The sequence below is a fragment of the Octodon degus genome, unplaced genomic scaffold (genome assembly GCF_000260255.1).
Source record: "Octodon degus isolate 3935 unplaced genomic scaffold, OctDeg1.0 scaffold00080, whole genome shotgun sequence".
Classification (NCBI taxonomy): Eukaryota; Metazoa; Chordata; class Mammalia; order Rodentia; family Octodontidae; genus Octodon; species Octodon degus.
Window position 1 is genome coordinate 7,817,953 of NW_004524656.1, and position 27,381 is coordinate 7,845,333.

The 27,381-nt window shown below is 52.8% G+C and overlaps 1 protein-coding gene across 1 annotated transcript in view; it reads left to right on the forward strand.

The window, feature by feature from the left end:
- Dscaml1 (DS cell adhesion molecule like 1) overlaps positions 1-27,381 on the forward strand; it is a 320,586-nt gene that overhangs the window by 221,668 nt on the left and 71,537 nt on the right. Inside the window, exons 4-8 of the mRNA XM_004636465.3 lie at positions 7,711-7,857; positions 13,144-13,422; positions 15,688-15,963; positions 17,554-17,850; positions 19,322-19,594. Coding sequence (XP_004636522.1) covers positions 7,711-7,857; positions 13,144-13,422; positions 15,688-15,963; positions 17,554-17,850; positions 19,322-19,594 — 1,272 coding nt within the window. The remainder of the gene's footprint in view (positions 1-7,710; positions 7,858-13,143; positions 13,423-15,687; positions 15,964-17,553; positions 17,851-19,321; positions 19,595-27,381) is intronic.

A 27,381-nucleotide genomic window follows, 5' to 3' on the forward strand; every position in this document is an offset into this window, starting at 1 on the left:
GTTCCTTCCTCCCCTCGCTAGGTCCCTCCCATCACTTTCTGTGATCCTTCCCCCAAGGGTGAGGGGGTGGGGGAGAGCAGGAAACCCCTCCCTTGGCTCCAGTTTTCTGCTTCAGCTCCAGCAGGGGAAAAGGACCTGCCAAGCTCCACACAAGTTCCTGTGTATGCATCACACATACCCCCCTGTGCTTTACACACTTAGGTTATGATTTAAAAATAGCTCCCTGCCAGCATGCATCATGGTGCACATCACAGCATCCTTTCCCAAACATTGTCATGTGAGCACCACAAAACAGCCCTGCATGCACGGAAAACCAGGGTGTAGTGTTCCCAGTTTCAGGATGATCCTGTCCACTGAGTCACATCCCAGCCCTTCTTTCAGTTTCAGACAGGTTCTCACTAATTTGATGAATTTCTGAGGCTGGGCTGGAACTCGCTCCTCCTGCCTCAGCCTTCCAGAGTGCTGCAAGTACAGGTGTACCTTCTCACTCCTGACTTCTCCTACTATACGGTCCTTCCACCTTCAGCTGCGGCAGCACCAGGCCCCCACCAGAAGCCAGTGGCAGGTGCTTGGATTTCCCAGTTCAAGTCAGGAGCCAAATAAATTTCTGTTCATTATGGGTCACCTCGTCTCTGGTATTCTGTGATAACAGCAGAAAAGGATGAAGCCACAAGCTCCGCTGGGTTGGTCTCTGGGTGTGTAAGCGAGGTCACACTCCCGTGGAGAGGCTCAGGGGGAAGTCTTGCTGTCTCACCCCAGGTGGCAGTGTCTTCCCTGTGACCAGGATCCATCCTTTCCCTTGGCGCAGACTCACTGAGGATCTGCTATATGCCAGGATGTCCTGGGGTACAAACAGAACTAGAATGACCCCAGAATGGGCACCACACGCTGCAGAAACAAAGAGGCCAGTTAAGGAGCGGGAATAGGGGACCCGATCTGGTTCTGATGGAGTGGTCAGACGCAGCCTCTCCAAGGAGCTATCCTCTAGACAGAAGTCTGAAGGGAGCTGGGAACGAGGTACGAAAGAGCATTTCAGACACAAAAGGAACAGCAGCAGCCAAACCCAGCATGCATTGAGCACACGCACTTCGGCAGCGACTTCAAAACCATAGCAGTGGCTGTCTCTGAGGGGCCTGCCGCAACAACATCCGTTAAGCCATGAATTTATAAATTGCTGGGAGGAAAAGATCTTCAGGATGTTCTGCTTTATTTCTCTCACTCGAAATTTAAGTCCTCCACGCACTATCTCATCAAAGTGCTCAGCATCAACTTAAGTATTCCTTGTGACAGGAAACTCACTACCTAACAAAGATACTCTTGCTAATGTTTTATAGCCACAAATGTTTTGATGCTGTATTAATTTGGGTAGAATACTCACAACATAAAATACACCATCATAATATTTTTAATGTTAGCATTGGGGTTCGGTAATGTTTAGTTTAGTTTCATTTTACAAAACTGCAACTCTATATCCATTAATAAAACTCCCACCTTGCCTTCCTCCCAGCCCCTGGCAACCACCTTTCTATTTTGTTTCTATGAGTTTGAGCTCTCCTGAAAACTCACAGGAGTACAATCTCACTGTGGTTGTCTTTTTGTCTCTGGATTATTTCACTTAGCAATGTCTTCAGGGTTGACCCATGTTGTAACACGTGTCAGAATTCCTTCCCTTTGTGAAGGTGGAAGGCGACCCCGTTACCTGGAGAGGCCACGTTGTGTTGTCTGTTCGTCTGCCAATGGACTCAAGGGCTAATTGCATGCTTGGGTCATGCCTACTGCCACTCAGAACACAACTGTACAAATATCTTTCTCTTTTTTTTAATGTATTTGGTACAGGGTCTACAGGGTCTCACTATGTAGATCAGACTCCTAATGATCCTCCTGTCCTCAACCTCAGAGGTTCTGAGCAGTGGCTTTCATGAACTCTACCTTAGACTCTGGGAAAGTGTCACTCATTCTGGAAATGTCTATTGAGAGCTTATGTGGTGACAGACATTGTTTTCACACTAAGTAGAGACCTATGGAGGTGGGTGTGAGTAAAGGACACAGAGAATCAGTCCAGATCATATCTTCTCCAAAGCCTCTCCCCACAATGCCCTGAGAGGAGTTCCTGCAGCTCCCCAGTCTTTAAGGCTCAGTGCTCTGCCCTTTTAAATAAAGAAAAGATGTCAACCCTCTTAGCACTGTGTGCAGGACATGCAAGTCACCAGGGAAGGCTTCCCCAATCTCCAGCACAATTCCTGGCCAAGAGGGGGGAAGGAAGGCCACAAAGAAAGCCTAGTCCTGGGAAGGCACTGTCCCCAGGAGCCCCTTCTTGTGACCCAGTGATTTCTGCTCACTGAATCGGCCACCCCTGTGCTGGAGGGTGTCCTGGGCATGATTCCCATTAGTCTCTCCAACAACCCTTAGCTTGAGACCCAAGTTCTGTTTCTTGTCTTCATTTTCCTGGGGGAGAAGTGATTCTCACACACATTTAGTGACCACACAAAGGCACCAGCTGTCAGGAAGGATCCTGATGATTTTATCTGATTAGGGGTTCTCTGCCCTGAATGTTGGAATTTTCCCAAAGCTTTTTAAAAATACCGATTTCCAGGCCACTGCATCCCTAGAGAGTCTGAAAGGCTCCCCAGGTGATTCCCATGTACAAAAATGGTTAAAAACACTTCAGCCATCCACTCTTGAAGGGTAAGAAACTGAGGACCTGGGAGAACGCTGGACTCCCCTGAGGGCACCATATATTAATTTTCTAAGACAACCAAAAATGGATCCACCGGACCCCAAACAACAGATGTATTCCAGTCTCACAGGTCCGGGGGCTGGAAGTCCAGAGGCGAGGTATCAGCAGGCCCGTGATCCCACTGTAGGCTCCAGGGGCAGAGCCCTCCCTGCCTCTTCGGCTCCCGTGGTTGCCAGCATGCATGGCACGTCTGCTGTCAGAGGTGTCACTCCAGCCTCTGCCACTGTCTCCACAGAGCCCTCTCCACTCGTGTGTGTTTGTGTCGACATTTCCTTCCACTTAGAAGAAGCCATGACTGGATGTTGGATTGAGAGCCCAACCAAACCCAGTATGACCTCATCTTAACTTAATTGCATTAGCAAATTTTCTGTTTCCACTAAGGTCACATGCACAAGTCTGGGTGTATGCTAATTTGGAAGGACTCTGTTCAACCTTAATATTAAGGGAAAAGCCAGGACTCCAGCCCTGACTCCTAAGACCCTGTCTTTGACCTTCCCTACCATCCTAGGCAGCTTGCCACTTCTTTATACTCCTCAACCATCGAAGGCCCTCCCCACATTTCAGTAGCCCCCAACACTGGGTTTAGAACTTCTATGATAAAAGCTTTATCATCTTCCACTGTGGAATCCCAGAGGGCAGAGACCAAGTCCAAGACTTCTCAAGGGGCCCCGCCCACAGCCTGGAGACACTCCATAAAGACTTGATAAATTCAGCCAAACCAAACTGAATTGGTGAGCGCTCCTTAATAAGGTGGTAAGGATCCCATTAACAGGAGCAAGCAAAGACTGGCTAGCTACCTGTCCCTGTAGGTGGTACTACTATTCTGGAAGCATCAATCTAAAACAGACTTTTGGGAAAGCACAAGCAGTAGACTAATAGTCTAGGCTCTACCATGCACTAAGTATGTGACCACAAGTAGACAATTTAACTCTTTTGTGCTCCAGTTAATAATAATAATGGTATCCATGTTAAATGGTTATGGGGATTAAAGCACTCGCTCTAACATGGACTAGATGCCCCATCAATACTTAGCTTTTCAAAAAGTAAATCCTGCTCCTCTTCAGGAAAGAAGATGACAAGATGGATCAGAATGTTTGTCATAGTAATAGAGAGAAGCAAAGGTTTTTGTAAACCACATATGGCACTTCCCTGGTCATGAGCATGACAGATGTTAACATGTGACAGTCAAGCGGCATCACAGGCAGAGTCCTCATTTAAACGCTGCTCTGTGTCCTTGTCCTGGAGCCTAAGGGAAGGGACCCGGTTGGCATTTGGGGTAGGTCGGCTCTTTGGTAGTCAAGATGTCCGGCTCGCTGGCCTCTGTACCCTAAATGCCATTAGTACCCCTTATTATGACATCGCCAAAAGTGACCTCCCATGCGCATTTCGAGGTGGCCTCAGGAGAGAGGCTGGCTGCAGGGGGACTGGCTGCCACCCTGCTTCCTGCACTGGGGCACAGCTTATCCCAGGAAGAGGAGCAAGGATGTGGAAGGACTGCTCCTCCGCCTGGTCCAGGGGTGGCTGAGGCTGGCACATGCTGCCTAGACACCTGCGGGAGCCCAGCTGGAAGCTGTGGGCTGTCCAGCCCTGGCCTCTCTGAACCCCACCAGTGCCATGTCTCCCTCCGCTCTCCATACCGGATGAGGCCCACTCCACAGGCCTCCTGCTCCTTCCCTTCCCCAGCAGGGCCTATCATCTGATTCTCATCAAACAAGCAGAACTGATGTTGCTCAAGTCCCCCCCAGAGGGGATTAACATAATACCCCTGATTTCTCCTTCCCCTCTCTCATGCTGCGCATCCCCCTGGCTGCTGCCTGCCTTTGTTTCAGGAGGAGCAAAACACTGTGTCTGAAAACGTTACTGCAATTAAATATGCACAAGAAAGGGGGAAGGGAGGGGGAAATGAGGACAATGAAGGATGTGAAACATCAGATGCAGCAGCTGCTTGTTGCTATAGAAACCCAGATCCCCACCACCATCACCACAGCATCACCCCCCCCCAGCCCCGATTCCCGCCTTAAAATCCCAGTAGGGCCAAGAGCTCTATTTTCCTGGGGTTCTGGGAGGTGCCAGAACACAAGGTCCTGGCTGTCCAGGACTGGAGCACCTGTGGCCTGCTGGTACTAATTTTTGAGGCTTTCCTGTTTTGCTTCTCCCCACTCATCAGCACTACCACTACCCCCGAAGCCTGGTACTTCTGATTGGCAGCAACACCCCCCAGTAGTTCTGCTTCCCAGTCCCAGTTACATAATAAATTCCCGGAGAGCTTCCACGTTTGACTTTGGGATGTCACAACATGGAGACGGCACATGCAGAATCCTGTGGGGAGCCAGGCTTTCTGTTCCTCCACTACTCTCTGGCTGCCCACAGCAGCGCCCACATCCCTCCTCCTTCCTTCTGTCCCTGCAGCCCTCTCTTGGAGTTGGCACAGTCCTGGGCTATGGGACAGGGCAGGGGTCCACAGACTCTAGGTTCCACATGGCCGAGCAAGACACTAGCCTGCAGGGTCTGTATGATGTCCCAACTTGGACTCACAGAGCCACCTGTCCCAAGGGAAAAAGAAAGCACTGTGGCAGAGGGCTACGGAGACAAGATAGACAGGGCTGACTGCAGGGAGAGCAGTGTAAGCAGCTACCACCCACGCCACCTCCCGCCTCTACAGGTAATCCCATCTCACACTGAGCGTTCATAGTCTGAGTCAAGGCTATTTTTAAAATTATTTATTTATTTACTTATTTATTTGTTTGGTACAGGGTCTCACTACTGAGCTCAGACTTCTATGATCCTCCTGTCTCAGCCTCCCCAGCACTGGGATTGCAGGCTTGCCCCACCATGCCTGGTTTTGTTGGCCGGCATGGCATGCCTGGGGTTCTGGGGCCAGCATGGCATGGCATTCAGTACCAGGGATCGAACCCAGGTCCTTGCACTTGCCAGACAGGCACTTAGATCCCCAGCTTCAAGGCTAATTGTTGGATTTCACAAAGTGCTTGGCACATGGTGGTTCTGGTCCTATACACTAATGTGTAGGAGAGCTGTAGAGAAGAAGAGGACAGAGGGGAAGTTAGAAGAATTGTAGAGAAGCAAAACTCCATTCAGAAACAAGAGGCAAGAGTCATGAAGTTACCTAACCATGCTAAATAAATAACTGTTAAAAATAAAACCCCAGCCTGGCACAATAGCACATCCCTATTATCTCAGCCACTTGGAAGGCTGAAGCAGGAAGATGGTAAGCTCAAAGCCAGGCTTGGTGACTTAGTTGTTTTATTTTATTTTGATGTCTCAAAATAAAATTAAAAGGCCTGGGGAAGTAGCTCAGTACAAGGCCCAGTCCTCAAAAATAAAAACCAAAAACTCCTCAGACTATGTGTGGTATAGAAGAGCCGAAGGGCAGCTAGGATTCCATTCAGGGTGCTCTGGGACACCAGAGTAGCCATGGAAGGATTAGAGCTAACAATTCAGAATGGACTGCTGAGAAAGGTATTGAGTTCTCCAGCCCCTAAAGTATTCAAATGAAGGCTAGGGAATTTTACCAAAGATACTGCTGATCACACTAAACTCTTCAACTCCACAATTCCGCAGCCTCCGCTGGGCAGGTGACGTCTCTATTTCCAGATGTTCAGAATCTTGAACTTTTGTTGGGAAGGGGAAATCAAAGAACATTTCTAATCAGGTAGACCACAAAAAAAGCTGTTGTCACTGGCTCAGGGGATATCACTCTGCCCCTAGAGAGGAGGAAATTGACCTCTGGATAGTTAGATTAAGTGTTTCCCAGAAAGCATGGCATCTGGATGTCAGTGGGTCCCTCCTGCAGGGTCAGGTCACTATCTCCCTTGAGTCCAAGGCCCTCTCCTTGTGGAAATGACACCAGGGCACCTCCATGCCTGCATGGAGAAGATGCGAAGCCCTGTAGGAGGCAGAGAAACCCAGCATCGGCCTCTCAGGCTGGCCCCAGGCTGTTCTCAGTGGAGGGTGCCATGTGTTTAGAGGACCCCAGAACTGAACCACAAGGCCTCCCCAGTCCAAGTCCACATCCCCTGTGAACCATCTCTTACTAGTTCAAGGCCAGTATGAACCCTAAAACCTTGAAAATGGAAATAAATCAGCTGCACCTCAGAGTGGAGGCTCCTGTCACAGTCAGAAAAATGGGTGCATTTCCACCTGTGCTTCCGACTCCCTGCAAAGTGCACCCAGTTGTGATGGTGGCAGGGAAATAAAGCTCTGAGCCTGTCCCTTGGCACGCAACAGGTGTCTCTCAACGGTCTGTTGGCTTATTATTGTGTGTCTGCCTCCCTGTAGCGCCATTAATGAAAAAGTCAGCCTCAATAATAGTGTGCTGAGTGAATACATGATTTACAGTGAGCCAAAGGATCTAGGTTTATGTTTGGTTTAACACAGAGGAAGGGCAGAGAGTCAGAAGATCCAAATCCCAAGTGACTGGCTGGTGACCGGCAGTGTGACCGAGCCAAGTGCTTCACAGCAAGCCTCAGTTTCCTCCTCTGTAAAATGGAAATATGCTTCAGTTGTAGAAGCCAATAAGCAACGGACATGAAAGAGCTTTGCAGACTCCTGCAAAGTGGCAGGAAAAATAAGGGCTCAGAGTCACTGAGTGGGCACTTCCTGTGTGCAGACACTTCTGCTATTTTTAATCTGTGTAGCCCCCTATGAAATATTATTTATACCTCATTGTACAGATAAGGGTCGGAGAGATTACGTAACTTTCCAAGGGCACACAGCCTGGACAGCTGCACTGGGACTGAGATCTCAGCCTGACTCGGAGCCCCTTCTACTTGTCCCTTTGTTTGTATGTGGAAACCTCATCTACTGGTGACGCCTCTGCCCTTGAGGCTGTACCACCTTTTCCTGCCGGTCCTCCCATCAGCTCCTCTCCCTGGGCAACACCTGGCAGAGACCACCTGTCAGCCAGAGCTGCCCAGGCCGGGGAATAATGGGCTCTGTCCTGATTGTGTCTCCAGAAAACAGGTTTTTTATTACCCACCATGGCGGGCTGTACATCTCAGACGTGCAGAAAGAGGACGCCCTCTCCACATACCGCTGCATCACGAAGCACAAATACAGTGGGGAGACCCGGCAGAGCAATGGGGCCCGCCTCTCCGTGACAGGTAGGCAAGAGAAGCCCACCCTGGAACTTCCATGTCCCTACCCCAGATGGGAGAGTCCTCGTCTCCACAGGGGATGCAGGACAAAATTAAAGAACACGGTGCAGAAAGCTCCTGGCCAGCCCTTTTGGACCTGGGTGTCCTCCAGGTAAGGACCACAGGGCTACATTCCTCCAGGAGTCTGTGCCAGAGCAGGCACGGTGATCCCGAAGTTTCTACCTGTCCGGTAATGAGTGCTGCAGACCTGCTGCCCACTTTCCTCTTTCAGCCTTCCCAGGCAGGAAGCTCATGGCTAAATTCTGGTGCTCAAACTTAGTACCATTCGTCCTGTCTCTTATGTGGTTTTTGAGATTGTCTTTCATCAGTGAGTATTGTAGGACACCTTGCAACATTTGTAAATGCACAGGATATAATTTATAAATAAAGTATACCTAACGGATTCTTCTAGAGAGAAAGCGGTTTCTGCGGAGGAATGGAAGTTGATGCCTATTGAATCCCTCTGTGTACCCTGAATTTCCCTTGTTTTAAATCTATTAGGTGCCTCTGTGAAGCATGTGTATTGTTCCCTATTTTTTACAGGTGAGAAAACAAAATCCTAGGAAAGCCAAGTAAATTGTCAGAGCTGCGTAGCCCAGGGGAGACACAGGCAGAATTCAAACTCTGGCCCCTCCTGGTCCTAGGGCTCGCTCGGCTGCAGGTCCTCGGGGAAGGGGACAGTTGAATGCCCACATCCAGCCTCCAGCGGAGAGTAAAGAAGGCATATGGTGTCCTTCAAGGAAAGCTTTCTGGAACAGTGGTTTCCAAACTTTCTTGACAGCGAGCCACAGACAGATGTTTTTATCATAGCCTGTGCAAAGCACGCTGGTATTTTCTCCCACGCCCTTTGAAATGCACTCTGATATTTTCTGTTCTATTCTACCCTAGTTTGATTTTTCTAAATGCTGGTTCCACCTTACCAAATGGATTTCACAACCTCTTAACAGTTTGTGACCCACAATTTAAAACTCCCTGTCTTGAGGTGAGAAGGAAGTGGCTTTTGGAAAGAGAAAAAAAGGGCAGAATACTCTGGCTTCAGAGCTCAGACCCACGAGGTCACCCATGTTTTCTGGGCCCCGGGAAGATGAGCTAGGCTGGGTGACAGCTCTGCTTCTGTCTGCCTCAAGCTCTGCTTCTGTCTGCCTCAGTCATTCTACTGTTTGGCAAGACCTAACCTGATCCACAAAAGACTCGGGCCAGAACCCTTGTCATCTGCCCATCACTCTTGGAGAGGGGACTAGGGAAGCAGGAGCTGTGAGGGTGCTGAACCAGACATTCTAATTCACCCTGTGTTCTGTGCTTGGCCCTGTGCCTGGCACATAGTAGGCGCCAAGTAAATATTTATGACATTAATCAATGCCAATGGAAACTGCATGGTCCTATGGGGAGAAGATGGGGTTGGACTACACAGTGTAGTCTTTGTGGTTTGACTTTTGAATCTGCAGCCCAATTCCCCATCACGTTGTATCAGAGTGGTTTGCCTCCAAATTATAGGGACTTGTTTGTATGCTGTTTTGCATCTCATTTGCATGCTTCTCACACAGTGTGAGAAAGGCACAGAAATCCCCTTTCCTGCATGCTTGTTCCATTCTCCATGATAATTGAGCCTTTCACCCTCTAGCCTGCTAGGTGGACCTCCAGCTTTTGGGGGAAATAGGCAAGAGTGCCTCAAAAAAGACATTCTTTAAGCTGAAGGCTGTGCCAGCCTTCGTCTACTCCTCATTCACCACCAGCTGCGGGGAGGGAGGATATCAGGAGAAAAGTGATGGCCCCTTTCCACCCAGGGACTCAGAGGTAAAGGCCAAACGGAGAAACAGAAGTGGAGACCAGAAGGTTCCAAGGCAGCCTGAGGAGAGAGGCCCAGGCACAGCAAGTGAAGTTGAACAGGAAGACAGGAGGAGAGACATACAAAGACAAAGGAAGAGAAAGGAGGAGAAAGGAGGGAGCTGAACAGAGGGAGGGGACCCTGTGCAGCGACGCAGGGCCCTGATGTGATGGGATGTGACAAGGCAGCTTGTCTGCAAGATGCTTGTCTCGGCAAAAACGCAAGTGATACTGGGGCAAGACCTGCAGAGGGGACTCACGGGGGGAGTCCACCCCAACCTCCAGCCTCATTCCATTTCCCAGATCCAAGCTCCAGGTGGTCATCAACCCCCAGAGAAGCCAGACCAGAGTGTTGGCTGAGGTTTTCCAGCCTCTAGTGGCCAGGGTTCCTGAGCTCCAGAAAAGCTGTTTGCCCTGGGCTCCTGGACCCAAGGGTGGGAAGAACAGGAGAGAATAAGACACGGGGCTATGTGTGATGGTCAGGGAAGGATGTGGGTATAGCACTTGGCAAGTCACTGAATGGGGGGCAGATAATGAGGTGTATTATTAAAGGGGCATTTAAGAATTAAGCCAATGTTTCCATCTCAGCTTGTAGCTCCACAGCTATGCAAAACGACATTGGACACATAAAGTCGCCAGACCTCAGCTTCCTCATCCACACAGCACCAGCAACAAAAGGCACTGCAGTAGGTCATCACGGGGAAGAAGCAGGATGATGTGTGTGGAGAGCCCCCCACATGCCCAACACAGGAAGCCCAAGCAGCCGGCAGCTGCGGCTCCCGTGGTGCTGGGCTGGGCATTGTCCCCTGGTGCTGCTGTGTTATTATTCCTACCACATTCCCAAAGCAGGGGGGTGGGAACAAGACAGCTTTCATTTTTCTGTACTTTCCAAGCTCCGCGAGGCACTTGCAAGAATAATCTGATTTTGCAGTTGCAAAATCCACCTAAACACAGCAACACCCATTCCACACACCTAGGCACTTTCAGTTCGCTCAGCGCTCTCACTTGCGTTAGCTCTCTGCAGCCCATCATAGCTCAGAGGGGGGGTCTCACCAGCCACACTTATAAAGGAGAAAGGCAGGAGCAGAGAGAGCAATCAGGCTCCCCACATCCCAGGTGCAGAGGCTGTGTCCTCGGATCCCCAGCCACCACAGTACTGTCCAGCCACCACAGGGGGTCACCTGCCCGGGTCACCTCCGTCCAGGCATACCAGGCCCCATCTCAGCGCACCCCTGGCAATTTCCCGGGCAGGGCCATCTGTTTCCCTGAGTACTGTGCCCGTGCTGGCATCACCCGGCCCCCAGGGCTGTCGCCATGTACACGCCGCAGCATTTTACTTCTGCTCCGGAGTAATGAAAGAGGTTTCTTTCCCTCAGAATTTAATTTCACGCCTGAGCCTCGGTGATTAATTCCCTCCCCCCGCCCCTTCCTCCACCGCCCCGATGGCCCCTCTGCTTGTAAATTCTGCGGTGTGCCACGGAATTTGTGTATTTTGCATCAATTAAGTGTCACATTGAATAATTCTTCTCTGGCACCGGATTTGTTTATCCCAACCATTCCCACCAGGGTGGGGGATGGGGAAGAGGCTGCAGAATCTGGTAGGGAGTGGGGTGGGCACCGAAGGGTGATTACCCTGCATGTCTGCAATGCCACATGGGCTGTAAAGCGTTCTGACACACAGTGTGCCATCAGCTGAGGTCCAGAGGCACGTGATCACACCAACCGTGCAGATGCCCAATGTCCCACTCAGTAAGAGCGACCACGTAGAACTTGAATCCAGGCCTCCTAAGCCCGCCAGGCTCCTGAGGTCCGGAGGTGGCTCCTGTAGACTGCTAGGAGGTCAGAAAGGTACAGTCTCCAGGAAGCCTTTCCTCCAGAGAGGATGCTGGCTCAACCCTTCCCCAAGAGCAGCTTAGGATGTTAGACAGTTGCATCTTCGACCTCACTTTTTGAACAGGGGTGAGAGGAGGTCTGGTTTCTGATCTCAGGTCAGAATTGTGATTTGGGCTGGTCCCTGCACCTCCCTGGACTCTGTGACTTCATTTCTTTGTGCTCTCCAACGTCCCTGGGCAGATTGTTATTTTTTCAGTCTATAAAATTCTGCAATGTGCAGTTTCATCCAGAAAAATCAGATTCCGTGCCCACCCCACACCCAAACGCCTGGGTTCATCCTCCCTCAGACCTGAGCGGCTCAGTAGCCTGGGGCCCTGCTCCCTGCTGGCCCTGGGAGGGTCGGCAGCGGTTAACACTGCCTCAAGGAGCTGGCCTCTTCCAGGAAGATAGATGCGTGGCCTGCAGCGCAGCTGCTAGAAAGGCAAGGTAGGCACCTTGGCAGCCTGGGGGCGAGGGATGCTGATGGCAGGAGGTTGGGGGACCTCCCTCCCTGGCTCTTCTGTGCCCTCCAAAGTTTTGCCATGTGCATATATTACCTGTTTTTTAAAAATACACTTTCAATTTTTTTCTCTCAAAAAAGGAAGAGGATTGTATGAAAATAAAATGAAAGAAAAAGAAAGCTCTATGTGAGTCCAGTGAGAATTGCAGGAGGTAGGAGTAGGGGCATCCGGAAGAGGACTGCAGCTGGTTTGTGCAAAATGAATCAGTTTTCCACACAGGGCACACTGGCCATGTGGGCCACAATGGGGACCGGGGCACGACAGCGGGGGATGTCATGCTGGAGGCCCAGGCAACAATAGGCTTTGGGGTTCAGGATAAGGAGTGGTGGGGTGACGTATCAATTAAGAGGAGCCTGCCAAGGCAAAAAGCAACGATGGAATCCCAGGGAGCCCATTAGGGTTAGAGCTGCCATGGAAAGCAGACCTACTCAGAAGGGATGTGGGTGGCGCACACTGAGTCCCACCTGGGGACCTGGTCTTCTGCAGTCTAGGCCACAGGCCTCACGGATGCTGGCTCCTCCTGTCTAGAAATGCTGCACAGAGGAGGCTATGGGGGTGACAGGGGCAGGGCTGCAGAAGGCTTCACTTCAGGATCCTTCTGGGCTCCAGCAGAAATGTGCTGATCAGCCCCAGTGCAGGCAGGAGAGAGCGGAACAAGGACAGATAGATGTCCCGGTCCTGCTGGAGCAAGGACTGCAAACTAGAGCCATCAAGAGGCTCCTGTCTCACAGTCACCGCTCCGGAGACCCTGGTTGAAAAGAGCTCTCAGGAACTCCTCTCCCTCTGCACCTCACTCCCTGCTTCCTTTCCATCTGTCTCTCTTTCATTCTAGCCCTGAATTCCTCCTCCTTCTGTCTTTGCCCTAGCCATGGTTCTCAGGGGCTTATGTGGAGGACACATTGTCGTGTGAAGCTCCAGGGGCTCCCAGGGTGGGCACTGATGGGCAGCAGCTCCTTTCTGGGCCTTGCTTCTCTCCCCAGCCCTCCTGCATCGCTGCAGGGTAGACCCCAGGCTGCTGACCCTCTCTGTCTTCCAGACCCTGCCGAGTCCATCCCCACAATCCTGGATGGCTTCCACTCCCAGGAAGTGTGGGCTGGCCACACAGTGGAACTGCCCTGTGCTGCCTCGGGCTACCCCATCCCTGCCATCCGCTGGCTCAAGGATGGCAGGCCTCTCCCAGCCGACAGCCGCTGGACCAAGCGCATCACAGGGCTGACCATCAGTGACCTTCGGACCGAGGACAGTGGCAGCTACATCTGTGAGGTCACCAACACCTTTGGTTCTGCAGAGGCCACAGGCATCCTCACGGTCATCGGTGAGTCAGGGAAGGCTTTCTGCAGCCCCAGTAACTGGTGAGGGATCACCATGTGGCAGGGAGGACTGTGGCTAGCCTCAGGGGATACTCCTGGCTGGCTCAGTAGGCAGCTGGTGTCCTAGCAAAGCAATTGGTTTGGCTCAGTTCATGCACATCAGATAGCAATTGACTTTGGGCAGATGACACAGCCATAACCATGGGCTCAGTTGTCATTCTCCAGAGTGAAATGACGATCTCCTCCCCCCACCTCTCAGGAATCAGATTCAGTAATGGTAATGATGGTGGAGGCCAGGGTTCTTGGCTTGTTAGGAGGAGGCAGTATCTGCGCTGAAGGAAGAAATGCTGATGTCAATTCATTAAACAGGACACATGTCCCTACTTCACAACAACATTCAGAACATTTAATAATAATTAATAGGAGCACTGATCCATCAGACCAAATACGGGGTATGAACAACCAAGCCAACCATAGGCATTGCTGCCAGCTGGAAGTCCACCCTGGTCTGCGCCTGCTTTCTGCAGCAGAGTGTAGTCTACTATAACTTCATCTGCTTCTCTACTCTCTCCCGTTATATACACACACACACACACACACACACACACTCACACACTCACACACACAGAGAGAGCTCAGGATATAGGTCAGGAGGACACACATACCCAAATCCTTGGAAAATCCGCCAACCTGACTGTAGGTAAATGGGAGCTCACAGCTCTTGCCACGGTCCACACAGGCAAGCAGATACCCTCATAGGCATGAATATCAAATGCAAATGCTCACACGCACACGTGTACAATGCCTGTGCCTACGCCCGGGCACTATGCCTTCTCTGTAACGTGCTCACATCCAGGTGCACTCACTCAGATGTGCAGCAAGCATCCCTCTCCAGATGTGTGTGCACACACACCACGCAGCGTGTGTAAGTCCTCAATTCTCCGCCACTCCTCAGCCCCTTGGCCCAAAGAGAAGTGGGCTGGCTTTGCTCCATGGCCAGTCTCTCTCCTGCCACTCTCTCCCAGTGTCATAGACACAAAAGCCGTGCCTCCCGTGACTCTATTTTGCCACCAAGCCCTTGCAGAGGACATGAAAAGAAGCAAGCCGGCGAGCCCTGGGAGCTCAGGCTGGTAACTGGGACAGGAAGAGGCTACCTGCCTCAGTGTACACTGACATTTCTGAGGCAGCAGGCAGAGGCTCTAGGGAGTGGGAAGGGAGAGCCACGCAGGAGGACATATCTACATAGGCTGCACCTGAGCTGTGGAGGGGTCCCCTGTTTCTGCAGCCTAAGTCCCTGAGCAGACCCCCAAGCTTGTGGAGATCAGCAGAGGGAGGCTGGCTAGAGGCCCGCTAACCAGCTGGATGGCCAGTCAAGGAACGCAGCTCAGCTCTCGGTACAGACACAGGCTGGAGAAGCTGTGCCCCGCCCAAGTAGCTATGGCCCAAAGGGTGAGAAAAATGGTGATAACAAGACAGTGTGTTCAGCGTGGTGTTAGTTATGCCTTGGAGGCCCTTGAAGAGAGATCTGAACCCAGACTAGGAGGGCAATGGTGGGTGTACAGGAAGGGTTCCTGGAAGACATCACCCAGAACTCAGTGTGACTGATGAAAGGAATTAGGCAGAGTGCTGCAGACACAGGCTCTGGCCCCATAAGCAGCTTGGGGGAAGCAGAAACTGCAGGCAGGTTGCTGATGCTTTAGAGAATGTGTGACCTTGTGACACTAGGAAGGGGTAGAAAAGAAGGACACAAGTTCCCGAGGGCTCCAAAGGTGGTGCTGAGTGGTTGGTTCTGAGCAGGTCATTTGTGGCGGCAACCAGGAGGACCTCTCGTGGGGACAGGGAGTTGATGGACCCACGGGGCCTTATGAAGGAAGTCAGACTAGCAGCAGGCAGTGCTGGTTGTCTGCATCGGTGGGTCTGGGGTGGGAAACAGCCCGCAGGGCAGAGGTCTCTCTGGTTCCTGAGGTGGGTGGCAGGGAGGATGGTGAGCAAATCCCGTTCCCACCCTCTTCCCAGCTGAAGTAGCTGCTCTATCCCAACAGAGGGACCCGCATCAGGGAAGCCATCGCAACAAGAGGGGCAGAGGGAACCCCTAGGCCAAACCTGCCATGGACTAGATGAGTCCACTGAGGCCGGGAGCAGGACACCCCCGTGGCCCAGTCCACAAGGTGTCTGCCTGTCCCAGTTCCCACTACCCACAGTAAGCCCTCTTACTCTTCTTTCTCCCCACTCCCACTTCCCCTCGCATCTCCCTTCCTGATGTGACCCAGACCCTCTTCATGTGACCCTAACACCAAAGAAGCTGAAGACCGGCATAGGCAGCACGGTCATCCTCTCCTGCGCCCTCACGGGCTCCCCGGAGTTCACCATCCGCTGGTACCGCAACACCGAGCTGGTGCTGCCTGACGAGGCCATCTCCATCCGCGGGCTCAGCAACGAGACACTGCTCATCACCTCGGCCCAGAAGAGCCATTCCGGGGCCTACCAGTGCTTTGCCACCCGCAAGGCCCAGACAGCCCAGGACTTCGCCATCATTGTGCTCGAGGGTGAGCAGGGCACTGAGCAAAGGGTGGGCAGGGCTCGGGATCCCCGCCTCCTCTGCCAGGGTGGAGTTGACACTGGCTGGAGTCCTCCAGCACCCTCTCCACCCCAGTGCCCCTGCCTCATTTAGGGCTCCCAAGGGCCCTGTGTACCCACCCCTTTTTATGTCACCTATTTTATAATAAAGGAAACTGGGCTCCTATTGCTCACCCGTGGTCACACAGCTCCATCCAACAGAGCTGGAATTTGAATCCAGGCCTCTCAGCTACCCTGCTATGCTCCTCCTGCCCTCCAAAACCACCAGATGTCACTCGTGGAGGGTGTGCTTTGGGTCTGAAGGTTTTCAGTCTTCCAGAGATAGAAGAATTCCGGGAACCTCTGGACTTTGTCACCCTCTCCTCACCTGAGGCCTCTCCACCATGCACTCTGTGGCTTAGCAGGGTTTCGGGTTCTCTCTGTTTCCCTCTCTTTAAGGCAGCACCCCCCCCACACACACCCAGGGGTCCAGACAGAGCAGTTAGGAGAAAAGGGCAGAAAGGAAGGAGAGGAGGAGCTGAGCCCAAGCAACCCTGGCAAGCACCCCTGACCTTTCCCAGGCATCAGGCTGTCCCCAGAATTTAGATAAAGTTCTCCTCAGAAGCAGGGACCGGGGCTGGCAGACTGGCCGAGTCTTGGATTAACATCAGCATTTCGGTGTTCAGCATGGACGAGACATGAAGAGTGCTGTGTTACATTCGCTTGACTTTTCTTTTTTTTTTTTTTCTTACTCTTTCTTTTTTGACTTTTTAAAGTACTTAACACTTATTTTATTCTATCTTTATTTTTAATTGACACAAAATAATCATACAAATAATGGGGTACATTGTGCTTAATAGCCTTTTAATCCTTGAAATACTTTCATGTGGAAGGATGGCCAGGGTTAATAATTGCATTCCCTGCATCCCATGGGAAGAAGTTTGGGTGCAAAAACTAATTGTCTCACTCAAGGTTATTAAGGTTACTTGAGGCTTAAGGCTGGGCCACAGACTGCCCAGCTCCGCTGGCCTGGGCAGCTTTCACTGTGAGCCTTGGGCTTAGGGCCTTTAGCTAAAGGTGCTGCCACACCAAAGCCTCCAAAGGCCAAGGGCAGGTGCAAAGCGCACTGCAGAGGGACCCCGCTGGGCTGGCCCCTGACGCACGCAGCTCCCACACAGCTGCCTTGCTAAACCCCAGTGTCTCTACTAATAAAGGAAGAGAAGGGGGCAAACTAGGGAGAACTGAGCGGTGCTCACATTTAGGTACCTACAAAGCACAGTGCTGAGCAACTTCAGTGCATTAATGTACCTAATCCCCACAGTGTCTGGATGAGGGGGTATACCTATTGCCACCCTAGTCCTCCTCTTCCACCAGTAAGAGGTGGGCAGACATGGGGAGGTGCAGTGACTGGCCCAAAGGCACCATGGGCGGATTGGACCGACAGCTCTTTCTTACTGCTATTGCTGTGACTATCATGATGGTTGCTGCTTCACCTCCTCCCCTGCCAGGGTGGGATGGCCTGGGGGGAACAGTGTCTCTGTGGCTCGGTGAGCCTGAAGGGGGCTCCTCGCTCCCCGCAGACGGCACGCCCCGCATCGTCTCCTCCTTCAGCGAGAAGGTGGTCAGCCCCGGGGAGCAGTTCTCACTGGTGTGCGCTGCCAAGGGCGCCCCGCCCCCCACGGTCACCTGGGCCCTGGACGACGAGCCCGTCGTGCGGGACGGAAGCCGCCGCACCAACCAGTACACCATGTCCGACGGCACCACCATCAGCCACATGAACGTCTCGGGCCCTCAGATCCGCGACGGGGGCGTGTACCGGTGCACGGCGCGGAACTCGGTGGGCAGTGCTGAATATCAGGCGCGAATAAACGTAAGAGGTGCCTGTCTACATTTAAATATCAGAATAGGCTTTTGAGTTCCTTTGCCATCTCTGTGGTTACCATTATTCTTGTGGTTATTAGTATTTATTATTATTAATCGTCATTTTGGTTTTAGTAGCGGTCTCTCCCCTTTCTTGTCCCCTCCCAGCCCCGTCGTCCATTCTTGTGTGTGAGTGTGCACCCCATGTAGTTCACCCCATCCTCATGCCCACTTCTCCTCCCCTTCTGCCCCACAATCCGGCCTGCCCACCCTCCCCACCCCATTCACCCCATCAGAGGGCTCCGGGCCCCAGGCACCTGCTAGCATCTGCCAGCCCCACCAGGGCCTTGCAAGGACAGAGACAGGGTAGGCATAGAGGGGCCAACCTTCTCTTTCACGAGCAGCTGTGTTCCTGGCACCCCCCACCAAGCCAGCTCCCAATGCTCCAAGAGATGTAGGTGGCCAGGAGCCAGGGTGTCCTCTTTGCCCCATAAAGTGTAAAACATTAGGAGTAGCAGTCTGAAGCAGGGTGGGGGTGTCCCAAGGCAGGGAGCCTCTGAGAGCAGGGGAGAAGGTGATTGTCCCCCTACCTCAGCTCTCCAGATCAACAAGGAGAGAGCCCTCTCCTCTGATGCTCTTTGTAGCCCTTTGGTCTTCATCTGGCCCTACCGGTGACCTCTGACCCCACGGCTGAGAAGGGCAGGGAGTGGGAAGGAATGGGCACTGGGTACTAACAGTTGCCCTGGGAGCAGGTAAGGGATACGCAGGGTGCAGACTCATACCAAAGGCATCTCACTCCACAAGAGAAATGTGGCCTCCTCTCTGACTGCCCTTGCCCTCCCTTGGGGTTGGGAGGGAAGTGCTGCAGGCCCTGAGAGATCCCCTAGTCCTGTCCTCATCTTGGATGGGGCCTTGAGGCCCAGAGCTTGCCTTGACCCTCTGCAGCACTTTCTCTGAGCCCCCTTTCCCATCCCCACAAGAGGCCTGTGTATAGCCTCTTCTCAGGGACCCACAGTTAGCTCATCCCTGAAGTACTTCCTGTGGCCCTTTAAGGTCATGTGTTATGCTCTGGGGATAAAGCTGGTGTGAGCAAGTAGAGAAAATAATAGTGTCCACTCTCCATTTAACCCCTAAATCCTAACTCCACATAAAGGAGGACTACCTCCCCAAACCCCACCCTTCTTCCCAGGATTCAGCTCTGTACCCCATCCCATTAGAACAGATTCTTATTACAAGCATGAAGAGCATGCAGCTGCTGCAACAGCTCAACACTAACAATAGCAAGGCCTGGAGAGACCACAGGGTCCCCAAGCCCAGCCTCCACTGTCCACCTTGGAAGTAACCTCCTTCTGCCCCCACCAAATTTTTACACCAGAAGTCTCAGGTGCCAAGCAACCAAGAAGAGCACCCCAGAGTGATGCTGGGCTGTCCCTGGCTGACAGCACCCCTTGCCCCTCCTCTCCGCCTCCTCCCCTCCCAACCCCACAGGCCCCCCCAGCATCCGGGCAATGAAGAACATCACAGCAGTGGCTGGGCGGGACACCCTCATCAACTGCAGGGTCATCGGCTACCCCTACTACTCCATCAAGTGGTACAAGGACGCCCTGCTGCTGCCTGACAACCACCGCCAAGTGGTGTTTGAGAACGGGACCCTCAAGCTGACTGATGTGCAGAAGGGCATGGACGAGGGGGAGTACCTGTGCAGCGTCCTCATCCAGCCCCAGCTCTCCATCAGCCAAAGCGTCCATGTGGCTGTCAAAGGTAGGCCTCCCACCCCCACCCCTGCCTGGCCTGGCATTGGCATTCAGAAGGAATGGGGCAGGGTGGAAGACCTGGGGTGGGGGGAGACACACAAAGCCATGAGTTCTCCAGGTTCCCCAGTGGACAGCAGGACAAGGCAGCCCAGAACCAGAGACACAAGGGCTCAGTCAGAGTCAAAGAGGAAGCAGGACATCTGGGCTGGAGACCTAGGCCAGAGATGATAGGCTCTCACCCTGGGCTCTGACGTCAAGATGGGGCCATCAGGAGCCCAGCAGGGTCACATCAGAGGTTAGCAACAGGAGGCCAGGGTAGGAGAGAAGTAGCCAGCTGCCCTGCCTCCCTCCTGGGCAGAGTGGCCATCCTGGGCTGCTCCTGTGAGCAGCTTCCATCTGCTAGTACCATCTGAGGCCAAGAATGCACTGCTTCTCCCATGTCCTCCTGCTCCTCTGGGTCTGCCAGCTCCATAAAAGCCATTCAGTAAGTGTATATTTGAATGCATGAATGGATACATGGATGGATGGATGAATAGATGAATAGATGAATGAATGAATGAATGAATGAATGAATGAATGAATGAATAAATGAATGCAGACAAGAGAATGTGTGGCCAATGACCAGTGTCCCCTTGGCTCTGGGGGTATGCAGGTGTGTGAAGGCCCCATATGCCTCCTGTGGGAACTGGAGGCCCTAAGACTGCAAAAGGGTTTCCAGTTTCTCTGGGCACAGGATGGGGAGGTGGATGCTGCCAGGCCTGGCAAAGGAGAGGACAGTGAGATGACCCCAGCTGAGGGAAGGGCAGGCTGAGAGAGGAACTTGTGCCCCACACTCCACCTCAGGAAGGAAGAAGCAGCTCCAGGGACATCCTAAGAGGAAGGTGGGAAAGGGTCTTTGAGACTTCTGAGAGCCCCTGTAGCCTGGGGCCCCTCTCCCCTGAGCCTGTGTCACCCCAGAAAAGCAGAGAGAGAAAGCTGGAAAGACCCCCTACATACACATCCTCAAGAGCTGCGAAGTAGGGGCATTAACTCAGAGGAAAGTCACCATAGGCACAGGTCCACAGGAAGAAAGAAAAGAAATGGGGTTGTACCAAGGAGCTCTGACACAGGGGAGGGTCCCCTGGGCCTCAGACCCAATGTCTCCTTGGCTTGGAGATCAGAAGCAGAACTGAATGGAGGTGCTGTTAACAGAAGACAGGAAAACCCAGGTGGTAGAAGCAGTTGGTTTGGGCCATTCAAGCATGCAGTGGCCGTGCAGGTGGGTGGGCCCACAGGCCAGCTGGGAACACCGAGCACAAGCAGCAAAAGGTTGGGTCTGTTCCTCTCCCTGTGCTCCTCGTCACCTGGTTCACCCTCACTGGTGCTCAAGGGCTGGGTCAAAAGCATCCTTGTGTACCTGCCACCTGTCACAATGCCAGACAGTGTACATTTGCTGAACTGAAACTAAAACATTTGTCTGGCTTAGAGTGACATATGGGGAACCTCACTCTGAGCTCCCCTAACTGGGGGCTCTGTGACTGGAGGGCTCAGGCCTGGAGAGGAGAGACGACACCCTGGCTGCTCCACAGCCCTGCTTCCCTGCTCTCGCACATGAGTCAGCTGGGGAAGGCAGGGAGGGCCCCCATCTCAGCACCATGTTTCTACTGCCCAGCCGCAGGGGCCTACTGTGCCAGTGGGAACCTCACAGCCCCCAGGCCACATCCCCACCCCTGACATCCTGAGCAAATCCGCTCAGTGACAATAGGATACAGCGCAGCCCGCTCCCCCTCCTGCCCACGCCTGTATCCATTTCTGCGACATGCAGTGGACCGAGAGCTCACAGTGTAAACATCACATATTAAAACAGCTACCCTTTGCTCCACTCCTTCACCCAATTGCACCAGCAAGCATTTGGCCGTGTTTGTTAGCTAAAAAATAATAATAATAATAACAGGGCTCCGGCGAGCCTCAGAGTACTTGGAACATCCTGAAAGCGGCTTCTGCTCATCAATTATTCAGCCCCATTCAGGGAATGATCAGTCCTAATGAATTGAATCTGATGCATTCTGTCTCAGCAACTCGCTGAGCCTGTTGTGTAGTGCTGAGCGACAGTATCTCCCAGCCAGGGGAGAAGGGCGGAGAGGAGTGAGTGAGTAAGAGTGTGTGTGTGTGTGTGTGTGTGTGTGTGTGTGTGTGTGTCCCCTACAGGCGCATAGCATACCTTCTCCTTTCCCCACCAGGGTCTGAAAAATTCCAGAAATCCAGCCCTAAAAGGGCCAGGGGGTGAGGTCACCTGCCTCCTTCCTCTCCAGACCAAGCAGCCACACTCGTGTGAGGGGCTCTGGGACCCCTGCCCATGCCACTCCAAAAGCTGAGTCCCGCATCTTCACTCCCTCACTGACTCGCTGACTCCCTCTCCCCACCTCATTAGAATGCACTTTTGCAGAAGAACCCATCAAAGCTGATTATGATCACGCTGCTTGATTAGCGGCTGTACGCTTCCAAGAGCTACCCAAGGAGGGGGTGAAGGAGACGCCCCTGGGCATGGCAAGGGGCCCTGATTCGGGAGGTAGGAGTGAGCCCTCACGTCTGCTGCCCAGTGGAGAGCACATCACACAGGGGCTCAGAGGAAACAGAGGGCAGAAGAGGGCAAGGCAGAGCTGGGCTGGACTGGAGGGCACTAGAAGCTAGGGATAAAACTGGAAGTCCTTCTACCTACCCCCCTTCCCTTTGGCCAAGGGCTGCCAGGCAGGGCAGGGCCAAACTCGTGCTGCTCCATGAGCTGGAAAAACAACTGCTGACTGCATTCCTTCTGGGACTGCTTGTCTTCTAATGAATTTTTCAAACACTGAGCTGAGAGGAGCAGAGCACACCCGCCACGCGTGCATGTGCGTATGCAGAGACCTGCATGTGGTGCACACCCGCGTGTACCCCACAGGCAGGCGTCAGGGTGGAGCTCCAGCCTGGCCACATCCAAGCACCCACACGAGGCCTGTGCACTAGCAGTTACGCATGCAGCAGTGTTTCCTCTGCTGGTGCCCTCCTGCATGGCAAGCTTCCCGTACCACAAAAGGTGGCTGCAGGTGAGACAGTAGGAAACATCGCCCAGGTGAGCCTGCTACTGCCCTGCAAGGAACAAGGAACAAGAGAGAGGGTGGGGGATGCCTCAAGGACTGCCTGGGCTTGGCACATGCAGGTCTGACTGGCACGGGAGAGCCAAGCTACAAGGGAGGTGGACGCTCTGCTCTGGGCTTGCGGAGAGCTCCATGGCAGCTGCTAAGAGGAGGGCACACAGAGCCTACCTAGAGCTGGTGACCTGAGGGCCCCCTGTAGCTGAAAAATAATGTAGCATAAAAGCATCTCTGGGCACAGAGGCTGAATGTTTAATTAACCAGGAACGAGAAGCTGTAACTTGGGCCCCTTGGCATTCACTCAGTAAGGAATCATCTCCATCTTTATATCTGAGCCTCCAAAAGCCTCTGAGGCAAAGCAAGGGTAGAGGCACATTCTGCCTATGCTCAGCAAGGCCAGGCCTGGGAGACAGTTCTGGGTCCCTGTGGGGAGCAATCAGGAGAAGGCACATTCACATACACATGCTCAGCCCCAATACCCATCCTCCCTACCCCACTGACTCACCCTTACCTACTACAGAGCTTCTGCTGTGGCCCCACCCCACACCGTATGCATGGAACCTCGGTGGAGGGCACCCCTTCCCACTCTAATGAATGGTTGGGGATTGCTATGAGTATCGGGCATAAGAAAGAGTCAGCACCCTGGCCCAGCCAGATGCATGCTATTAGCAGAAGAGGTTAGGGAGGCGCTCTACTAGAATCTACAGGTTAGGGCTGCAGCAGTGGACCATAGGCTCACAGGGCAGTGCCTTGTTACCCTTGAGAGGATAAGGATTGAGGAAACTGCTGCCAGCAACCTTGGTCCTTCTCCCAGAGGATCCAGGAGCACAAGAGCAAGTTGCCTCCTTAGGGACAGATACTGCACGTGGTGACAGGGAGGATGCGCTGCTGATGGAGAAGCAGCAGCAGCCTCCTTTCTTCACTCAGCAACCGCGGCTGATGCCCACATGTCCTAAGCACAATCTAAGGCTCTCCCAATACAGCTCCACTCTAAACAGACGAAACCTCCAGCCGCGAGGAACATGCCTTCTAGTGGAGAGACATCTTGTATCAAATATGCACACGATGCATGGTGCCAAGCGGGACAGAGCACCAAGGGAGGAAAGAGGGCCTTGCTGTAGTGGCTAAGGAGCTCGGGGAAAGCCTTCCTGAGCTGAGAGAGCTGTGATAAGCGTGGACACAAGTTGCTATCATTCCTAAAGCACCACACTTGCTGGAACTAGGAGTCAGTTAGTTACACAACCCTTCCACTGCCCTGCCCCAGAGGCAGAGGCTGGGGGCAGGCTACGTGCCCATGTCATTTGTGTGGGCGGCATAGCCTCAAACCCAGGCTCCTGGCTGAGGCCTGGCTCTTTGCCGTCTTCATACTGCGTGGGCAGAGAGGCGCTGACTTCCCACACAAACACTTTGCTAGCAGGTGCAGTAAATAAAAAGCTCAGCCTCAAAGACAGGTGATGAGAGCCCCCATAAAGCGTTTATGGGCTGGGCCGGGGGTCAGCAGGGCATGACAATCCTGAGCAAGTGGCTGTAAAAGCTTTATGGGGGGCCAGACACTAAATGAACAGCAGCAACACTGCCTTCTGGTCTCAGCCACTCCAGCCTCTGTGTCATTGAAAACTCCAGGTGGCCACAGCTGGAGCAGGGCTCCTGGAGAGAAACCTCCAGGTTGTATGGCACTCGAGGTCCTACCTTAGACCATATATAGGAAAATGCAAGGATGCAGGGTGAGAGCTCTGAGGGCGACACTCGGCCCTGAAGCAGCCTGGTCACTGTGGGTGGGGTGTGACCAGAGACCCCGCCTTCTTCAGGATTGGTTTCCAAGGTACAACCTGCTCATGCTGTCCATTGGGCATGGAGGTCAGAAAAAAGCCTCTGGCCAGGTCAGTCACCTTCTGTAAAAACTTAAGAGCCCCACACCTGCTTAGGAGCTCTGTAGGCACGTGCTCCTCAAGGCTGAGGCTTTCTTTTCCCCCCAGGATGTCTCAGGGGCCTGAACTTACAGGGTGTCAGAATGCTTAGCTGGAGCCATAGAACTCCCTGAGAAGCTCTGGCCACTGGCACTCCCATCAGGGGCCCTCAGTAGATAACATCAGCCACAGCATCATGCCTGTGCCATTGGCTGTCACAGTGACAACACAGCTTTATGATGGGGAGGAGGGAGAGCCTCAGAAATGTTGTCTGGTCATCTGCCTCCTACAGGACAAGGGCATTCTGGGGAGTGCTGGCGCAGCTAAGAGTCTACGACCCCAGGGGGCTGGCAGCTATTCTGTAGCTTCTCCAGTAGACATTCATGTCCCTCCTGCAGACCGCAGGGAATGACAGTCATTACGCGGCCTCAGCCCCTGGAGTTCACGCTCCCCCCTCACCCCATGTAACTTTGCATGCATGTGTGTCCTTTAACTGTCATTTCCATCACCATAGTGCTGTGGTCACCCCATACATGCAGGAAGGCTTGTCCCTCTGCTCTGAACTCGGCGTCTGTGTAGCCGGGTGGCACTTGCAGGAATCACCGAGGGTAGCGTCTTACCTTCCCCAGTCAACGATCGACTCCTGGGGCTCCCCGTCTGCAGTTTCCACGTGTCTCTGCCTCTCCAGCCTACATGGAGCATAATGCCTTCACAGAGCAGGCATTTCATAAATATTAGATGAATTAGTTAATTAATGAATTAACCTGCCATAGTAACTTGTTCCATTATCTAAATCCCTTCTTACAGAGAGAGATAGTTTTCCCTTTGCCTGAACTAAATCTTCCTGTCTCATTTCACCCTGTGTCTATCCTGTTGCTCTTTCCTTAATGAAATCGTGACACTCTGGCCATCTGTCCCTAGGGCATAGCCCTCCAGACATGACAGTCCCTTGGTCTTCTCCTCGACCCCTTTGCTTTGCCCACGTAACTGGTCCTTCATCACTACCAATGCATTCTTAGTGCTGGCATCTAAGTGTCCACAGGCTCTGCAATCTCAGGAGCCAGTTTGGAGCAATGACACAAAAGGCCTGGGCCCAGGAAGGACTGAAAGAGGAGCTTCTGGGTTTGCAGTGTCATGCACCTCTGTTCTGTGAACTCCATGCTGACCGACAGCATAAGTGAACCTCTGAGATCAGCCCCGGAAGTGGTATCCAGACATACGTCCATTGATTTATTCACTTAACAAGCACATATTGGACCCTTATTATTTTTGCCAGGTGAATAATCCCAGCTACATAAATCTTAGCTCTCAAGCCCTGGAGAGGTAGTAGTCCTTCCCACGGCCCTGTGACAAATGCCCTAGTCAAGGCATGCAACCTAGTCTCTGCAGAAATTCCATCAGAAGTCCAAAGAGGACTAGAGACCTAGATCTGACAAACATGGGCACCTGCTCACACACATGTTCACGTGCACAGGAGAAGCCGTAGAGGCCAACCAGTGGGATCTCTAGGAAGTCTTAGTAGTGAGCACTGAGTTACTTTTAGAATTGGGGTTTCAGAGAGATCCATCCAGAGATGGCCCAACAGTGTCCCACCCCAAAGAGGAGCAGCCAGTGACATGGAGGAGCTGACCTAGACAATGACTAGACACCCAAGGAACTTGGCTGGGTCTTAGGACCTGGCCTGGGCCCACATGGGTCTGGAATAAAGTGAGTCAATGCCAGCTAGGAGGCCAGGAGCACACAGGGTAAGAGAGAAGGACGGGTGCCCAGCCCTGCTGGCCAGGCAGGGCTAAGGAGTGGAACTGTGGATGGCTACGGCACACTGATGGGGCCCCAGCTGGAGGAGAGGACAAGGGGGGAGGTGCCATGGAAGACATCAACAGCAGGCTCTGCTGGGGGTCGTCCTTCCTAAAGGTCGCTTCCTCCAGACCTGAAACTCTTGGCCAAGACTTTCCAGGGGATCAAGGGGACTGCCAAGGGCTTTCTCTGTCCCCTCTGGCCAGTCCGCACAGACAGCTCCCCATGGAGCCCTGGTGGTCATGAAGGCCTTGTTAGGTGCCATCCACCCTCCCTCTTCAGGATCTTCCTTCTGTGGGCGCTCTGGCTGGGCCGAGGGTGGTGAGTAGCAGGCATCTGAGGAGGAGCAGAGTCAGTGCCTGGGAGAAGGCCAGGACTGTGGACAGCCTTGTAATTTAATTATTTGACTGGAGAAAGGAGATCTCATCTACTGGGTGCTCGTCCTTGTTAAGCTAATTGTCTGTCTCCTTCGCCCCCACCCCCACCCCACACTCGCTGGAGAAGCCGCTGCGGCCTAATTGAGTTATCATAAAGATAATGTCTGATGCTCTAGCCAGAGCTGAGAAAGGAGGATCCATCTCAGAGTGCTCCGGCTGCAGACAGCCCCCTCAGGGGCAGAGACATGGGCGGTGAGGGAGGGAAGCAAGTGCACGGAGCTTTGCACAAGCAGTCTAACCGTGAGGCTATCTCCAAAACTACATGGGTCCCTCTGCTCTTTCCCACCATCCAAGGAGTTCACTTACAAGACAAAAGGGTTTCTGGTCTCAGCATGTTTGGGACTTGCTCAGAGACATAGTCAAGCAGCATGAGCTCGGCTTCAGGGAGCAGACAGATTGGTTTGAAATCTCTGTCACTTGCAGTGAGCAGGCTCACCTGGGGAAATTACTTTTTAGTGTTGGACCTCTGTGTTTTCATCTGTAAAATTAAGCTCACATCATATTTTTGTTAGGTGTATTCAGTGAGATAAAAAAAAAAAAAAA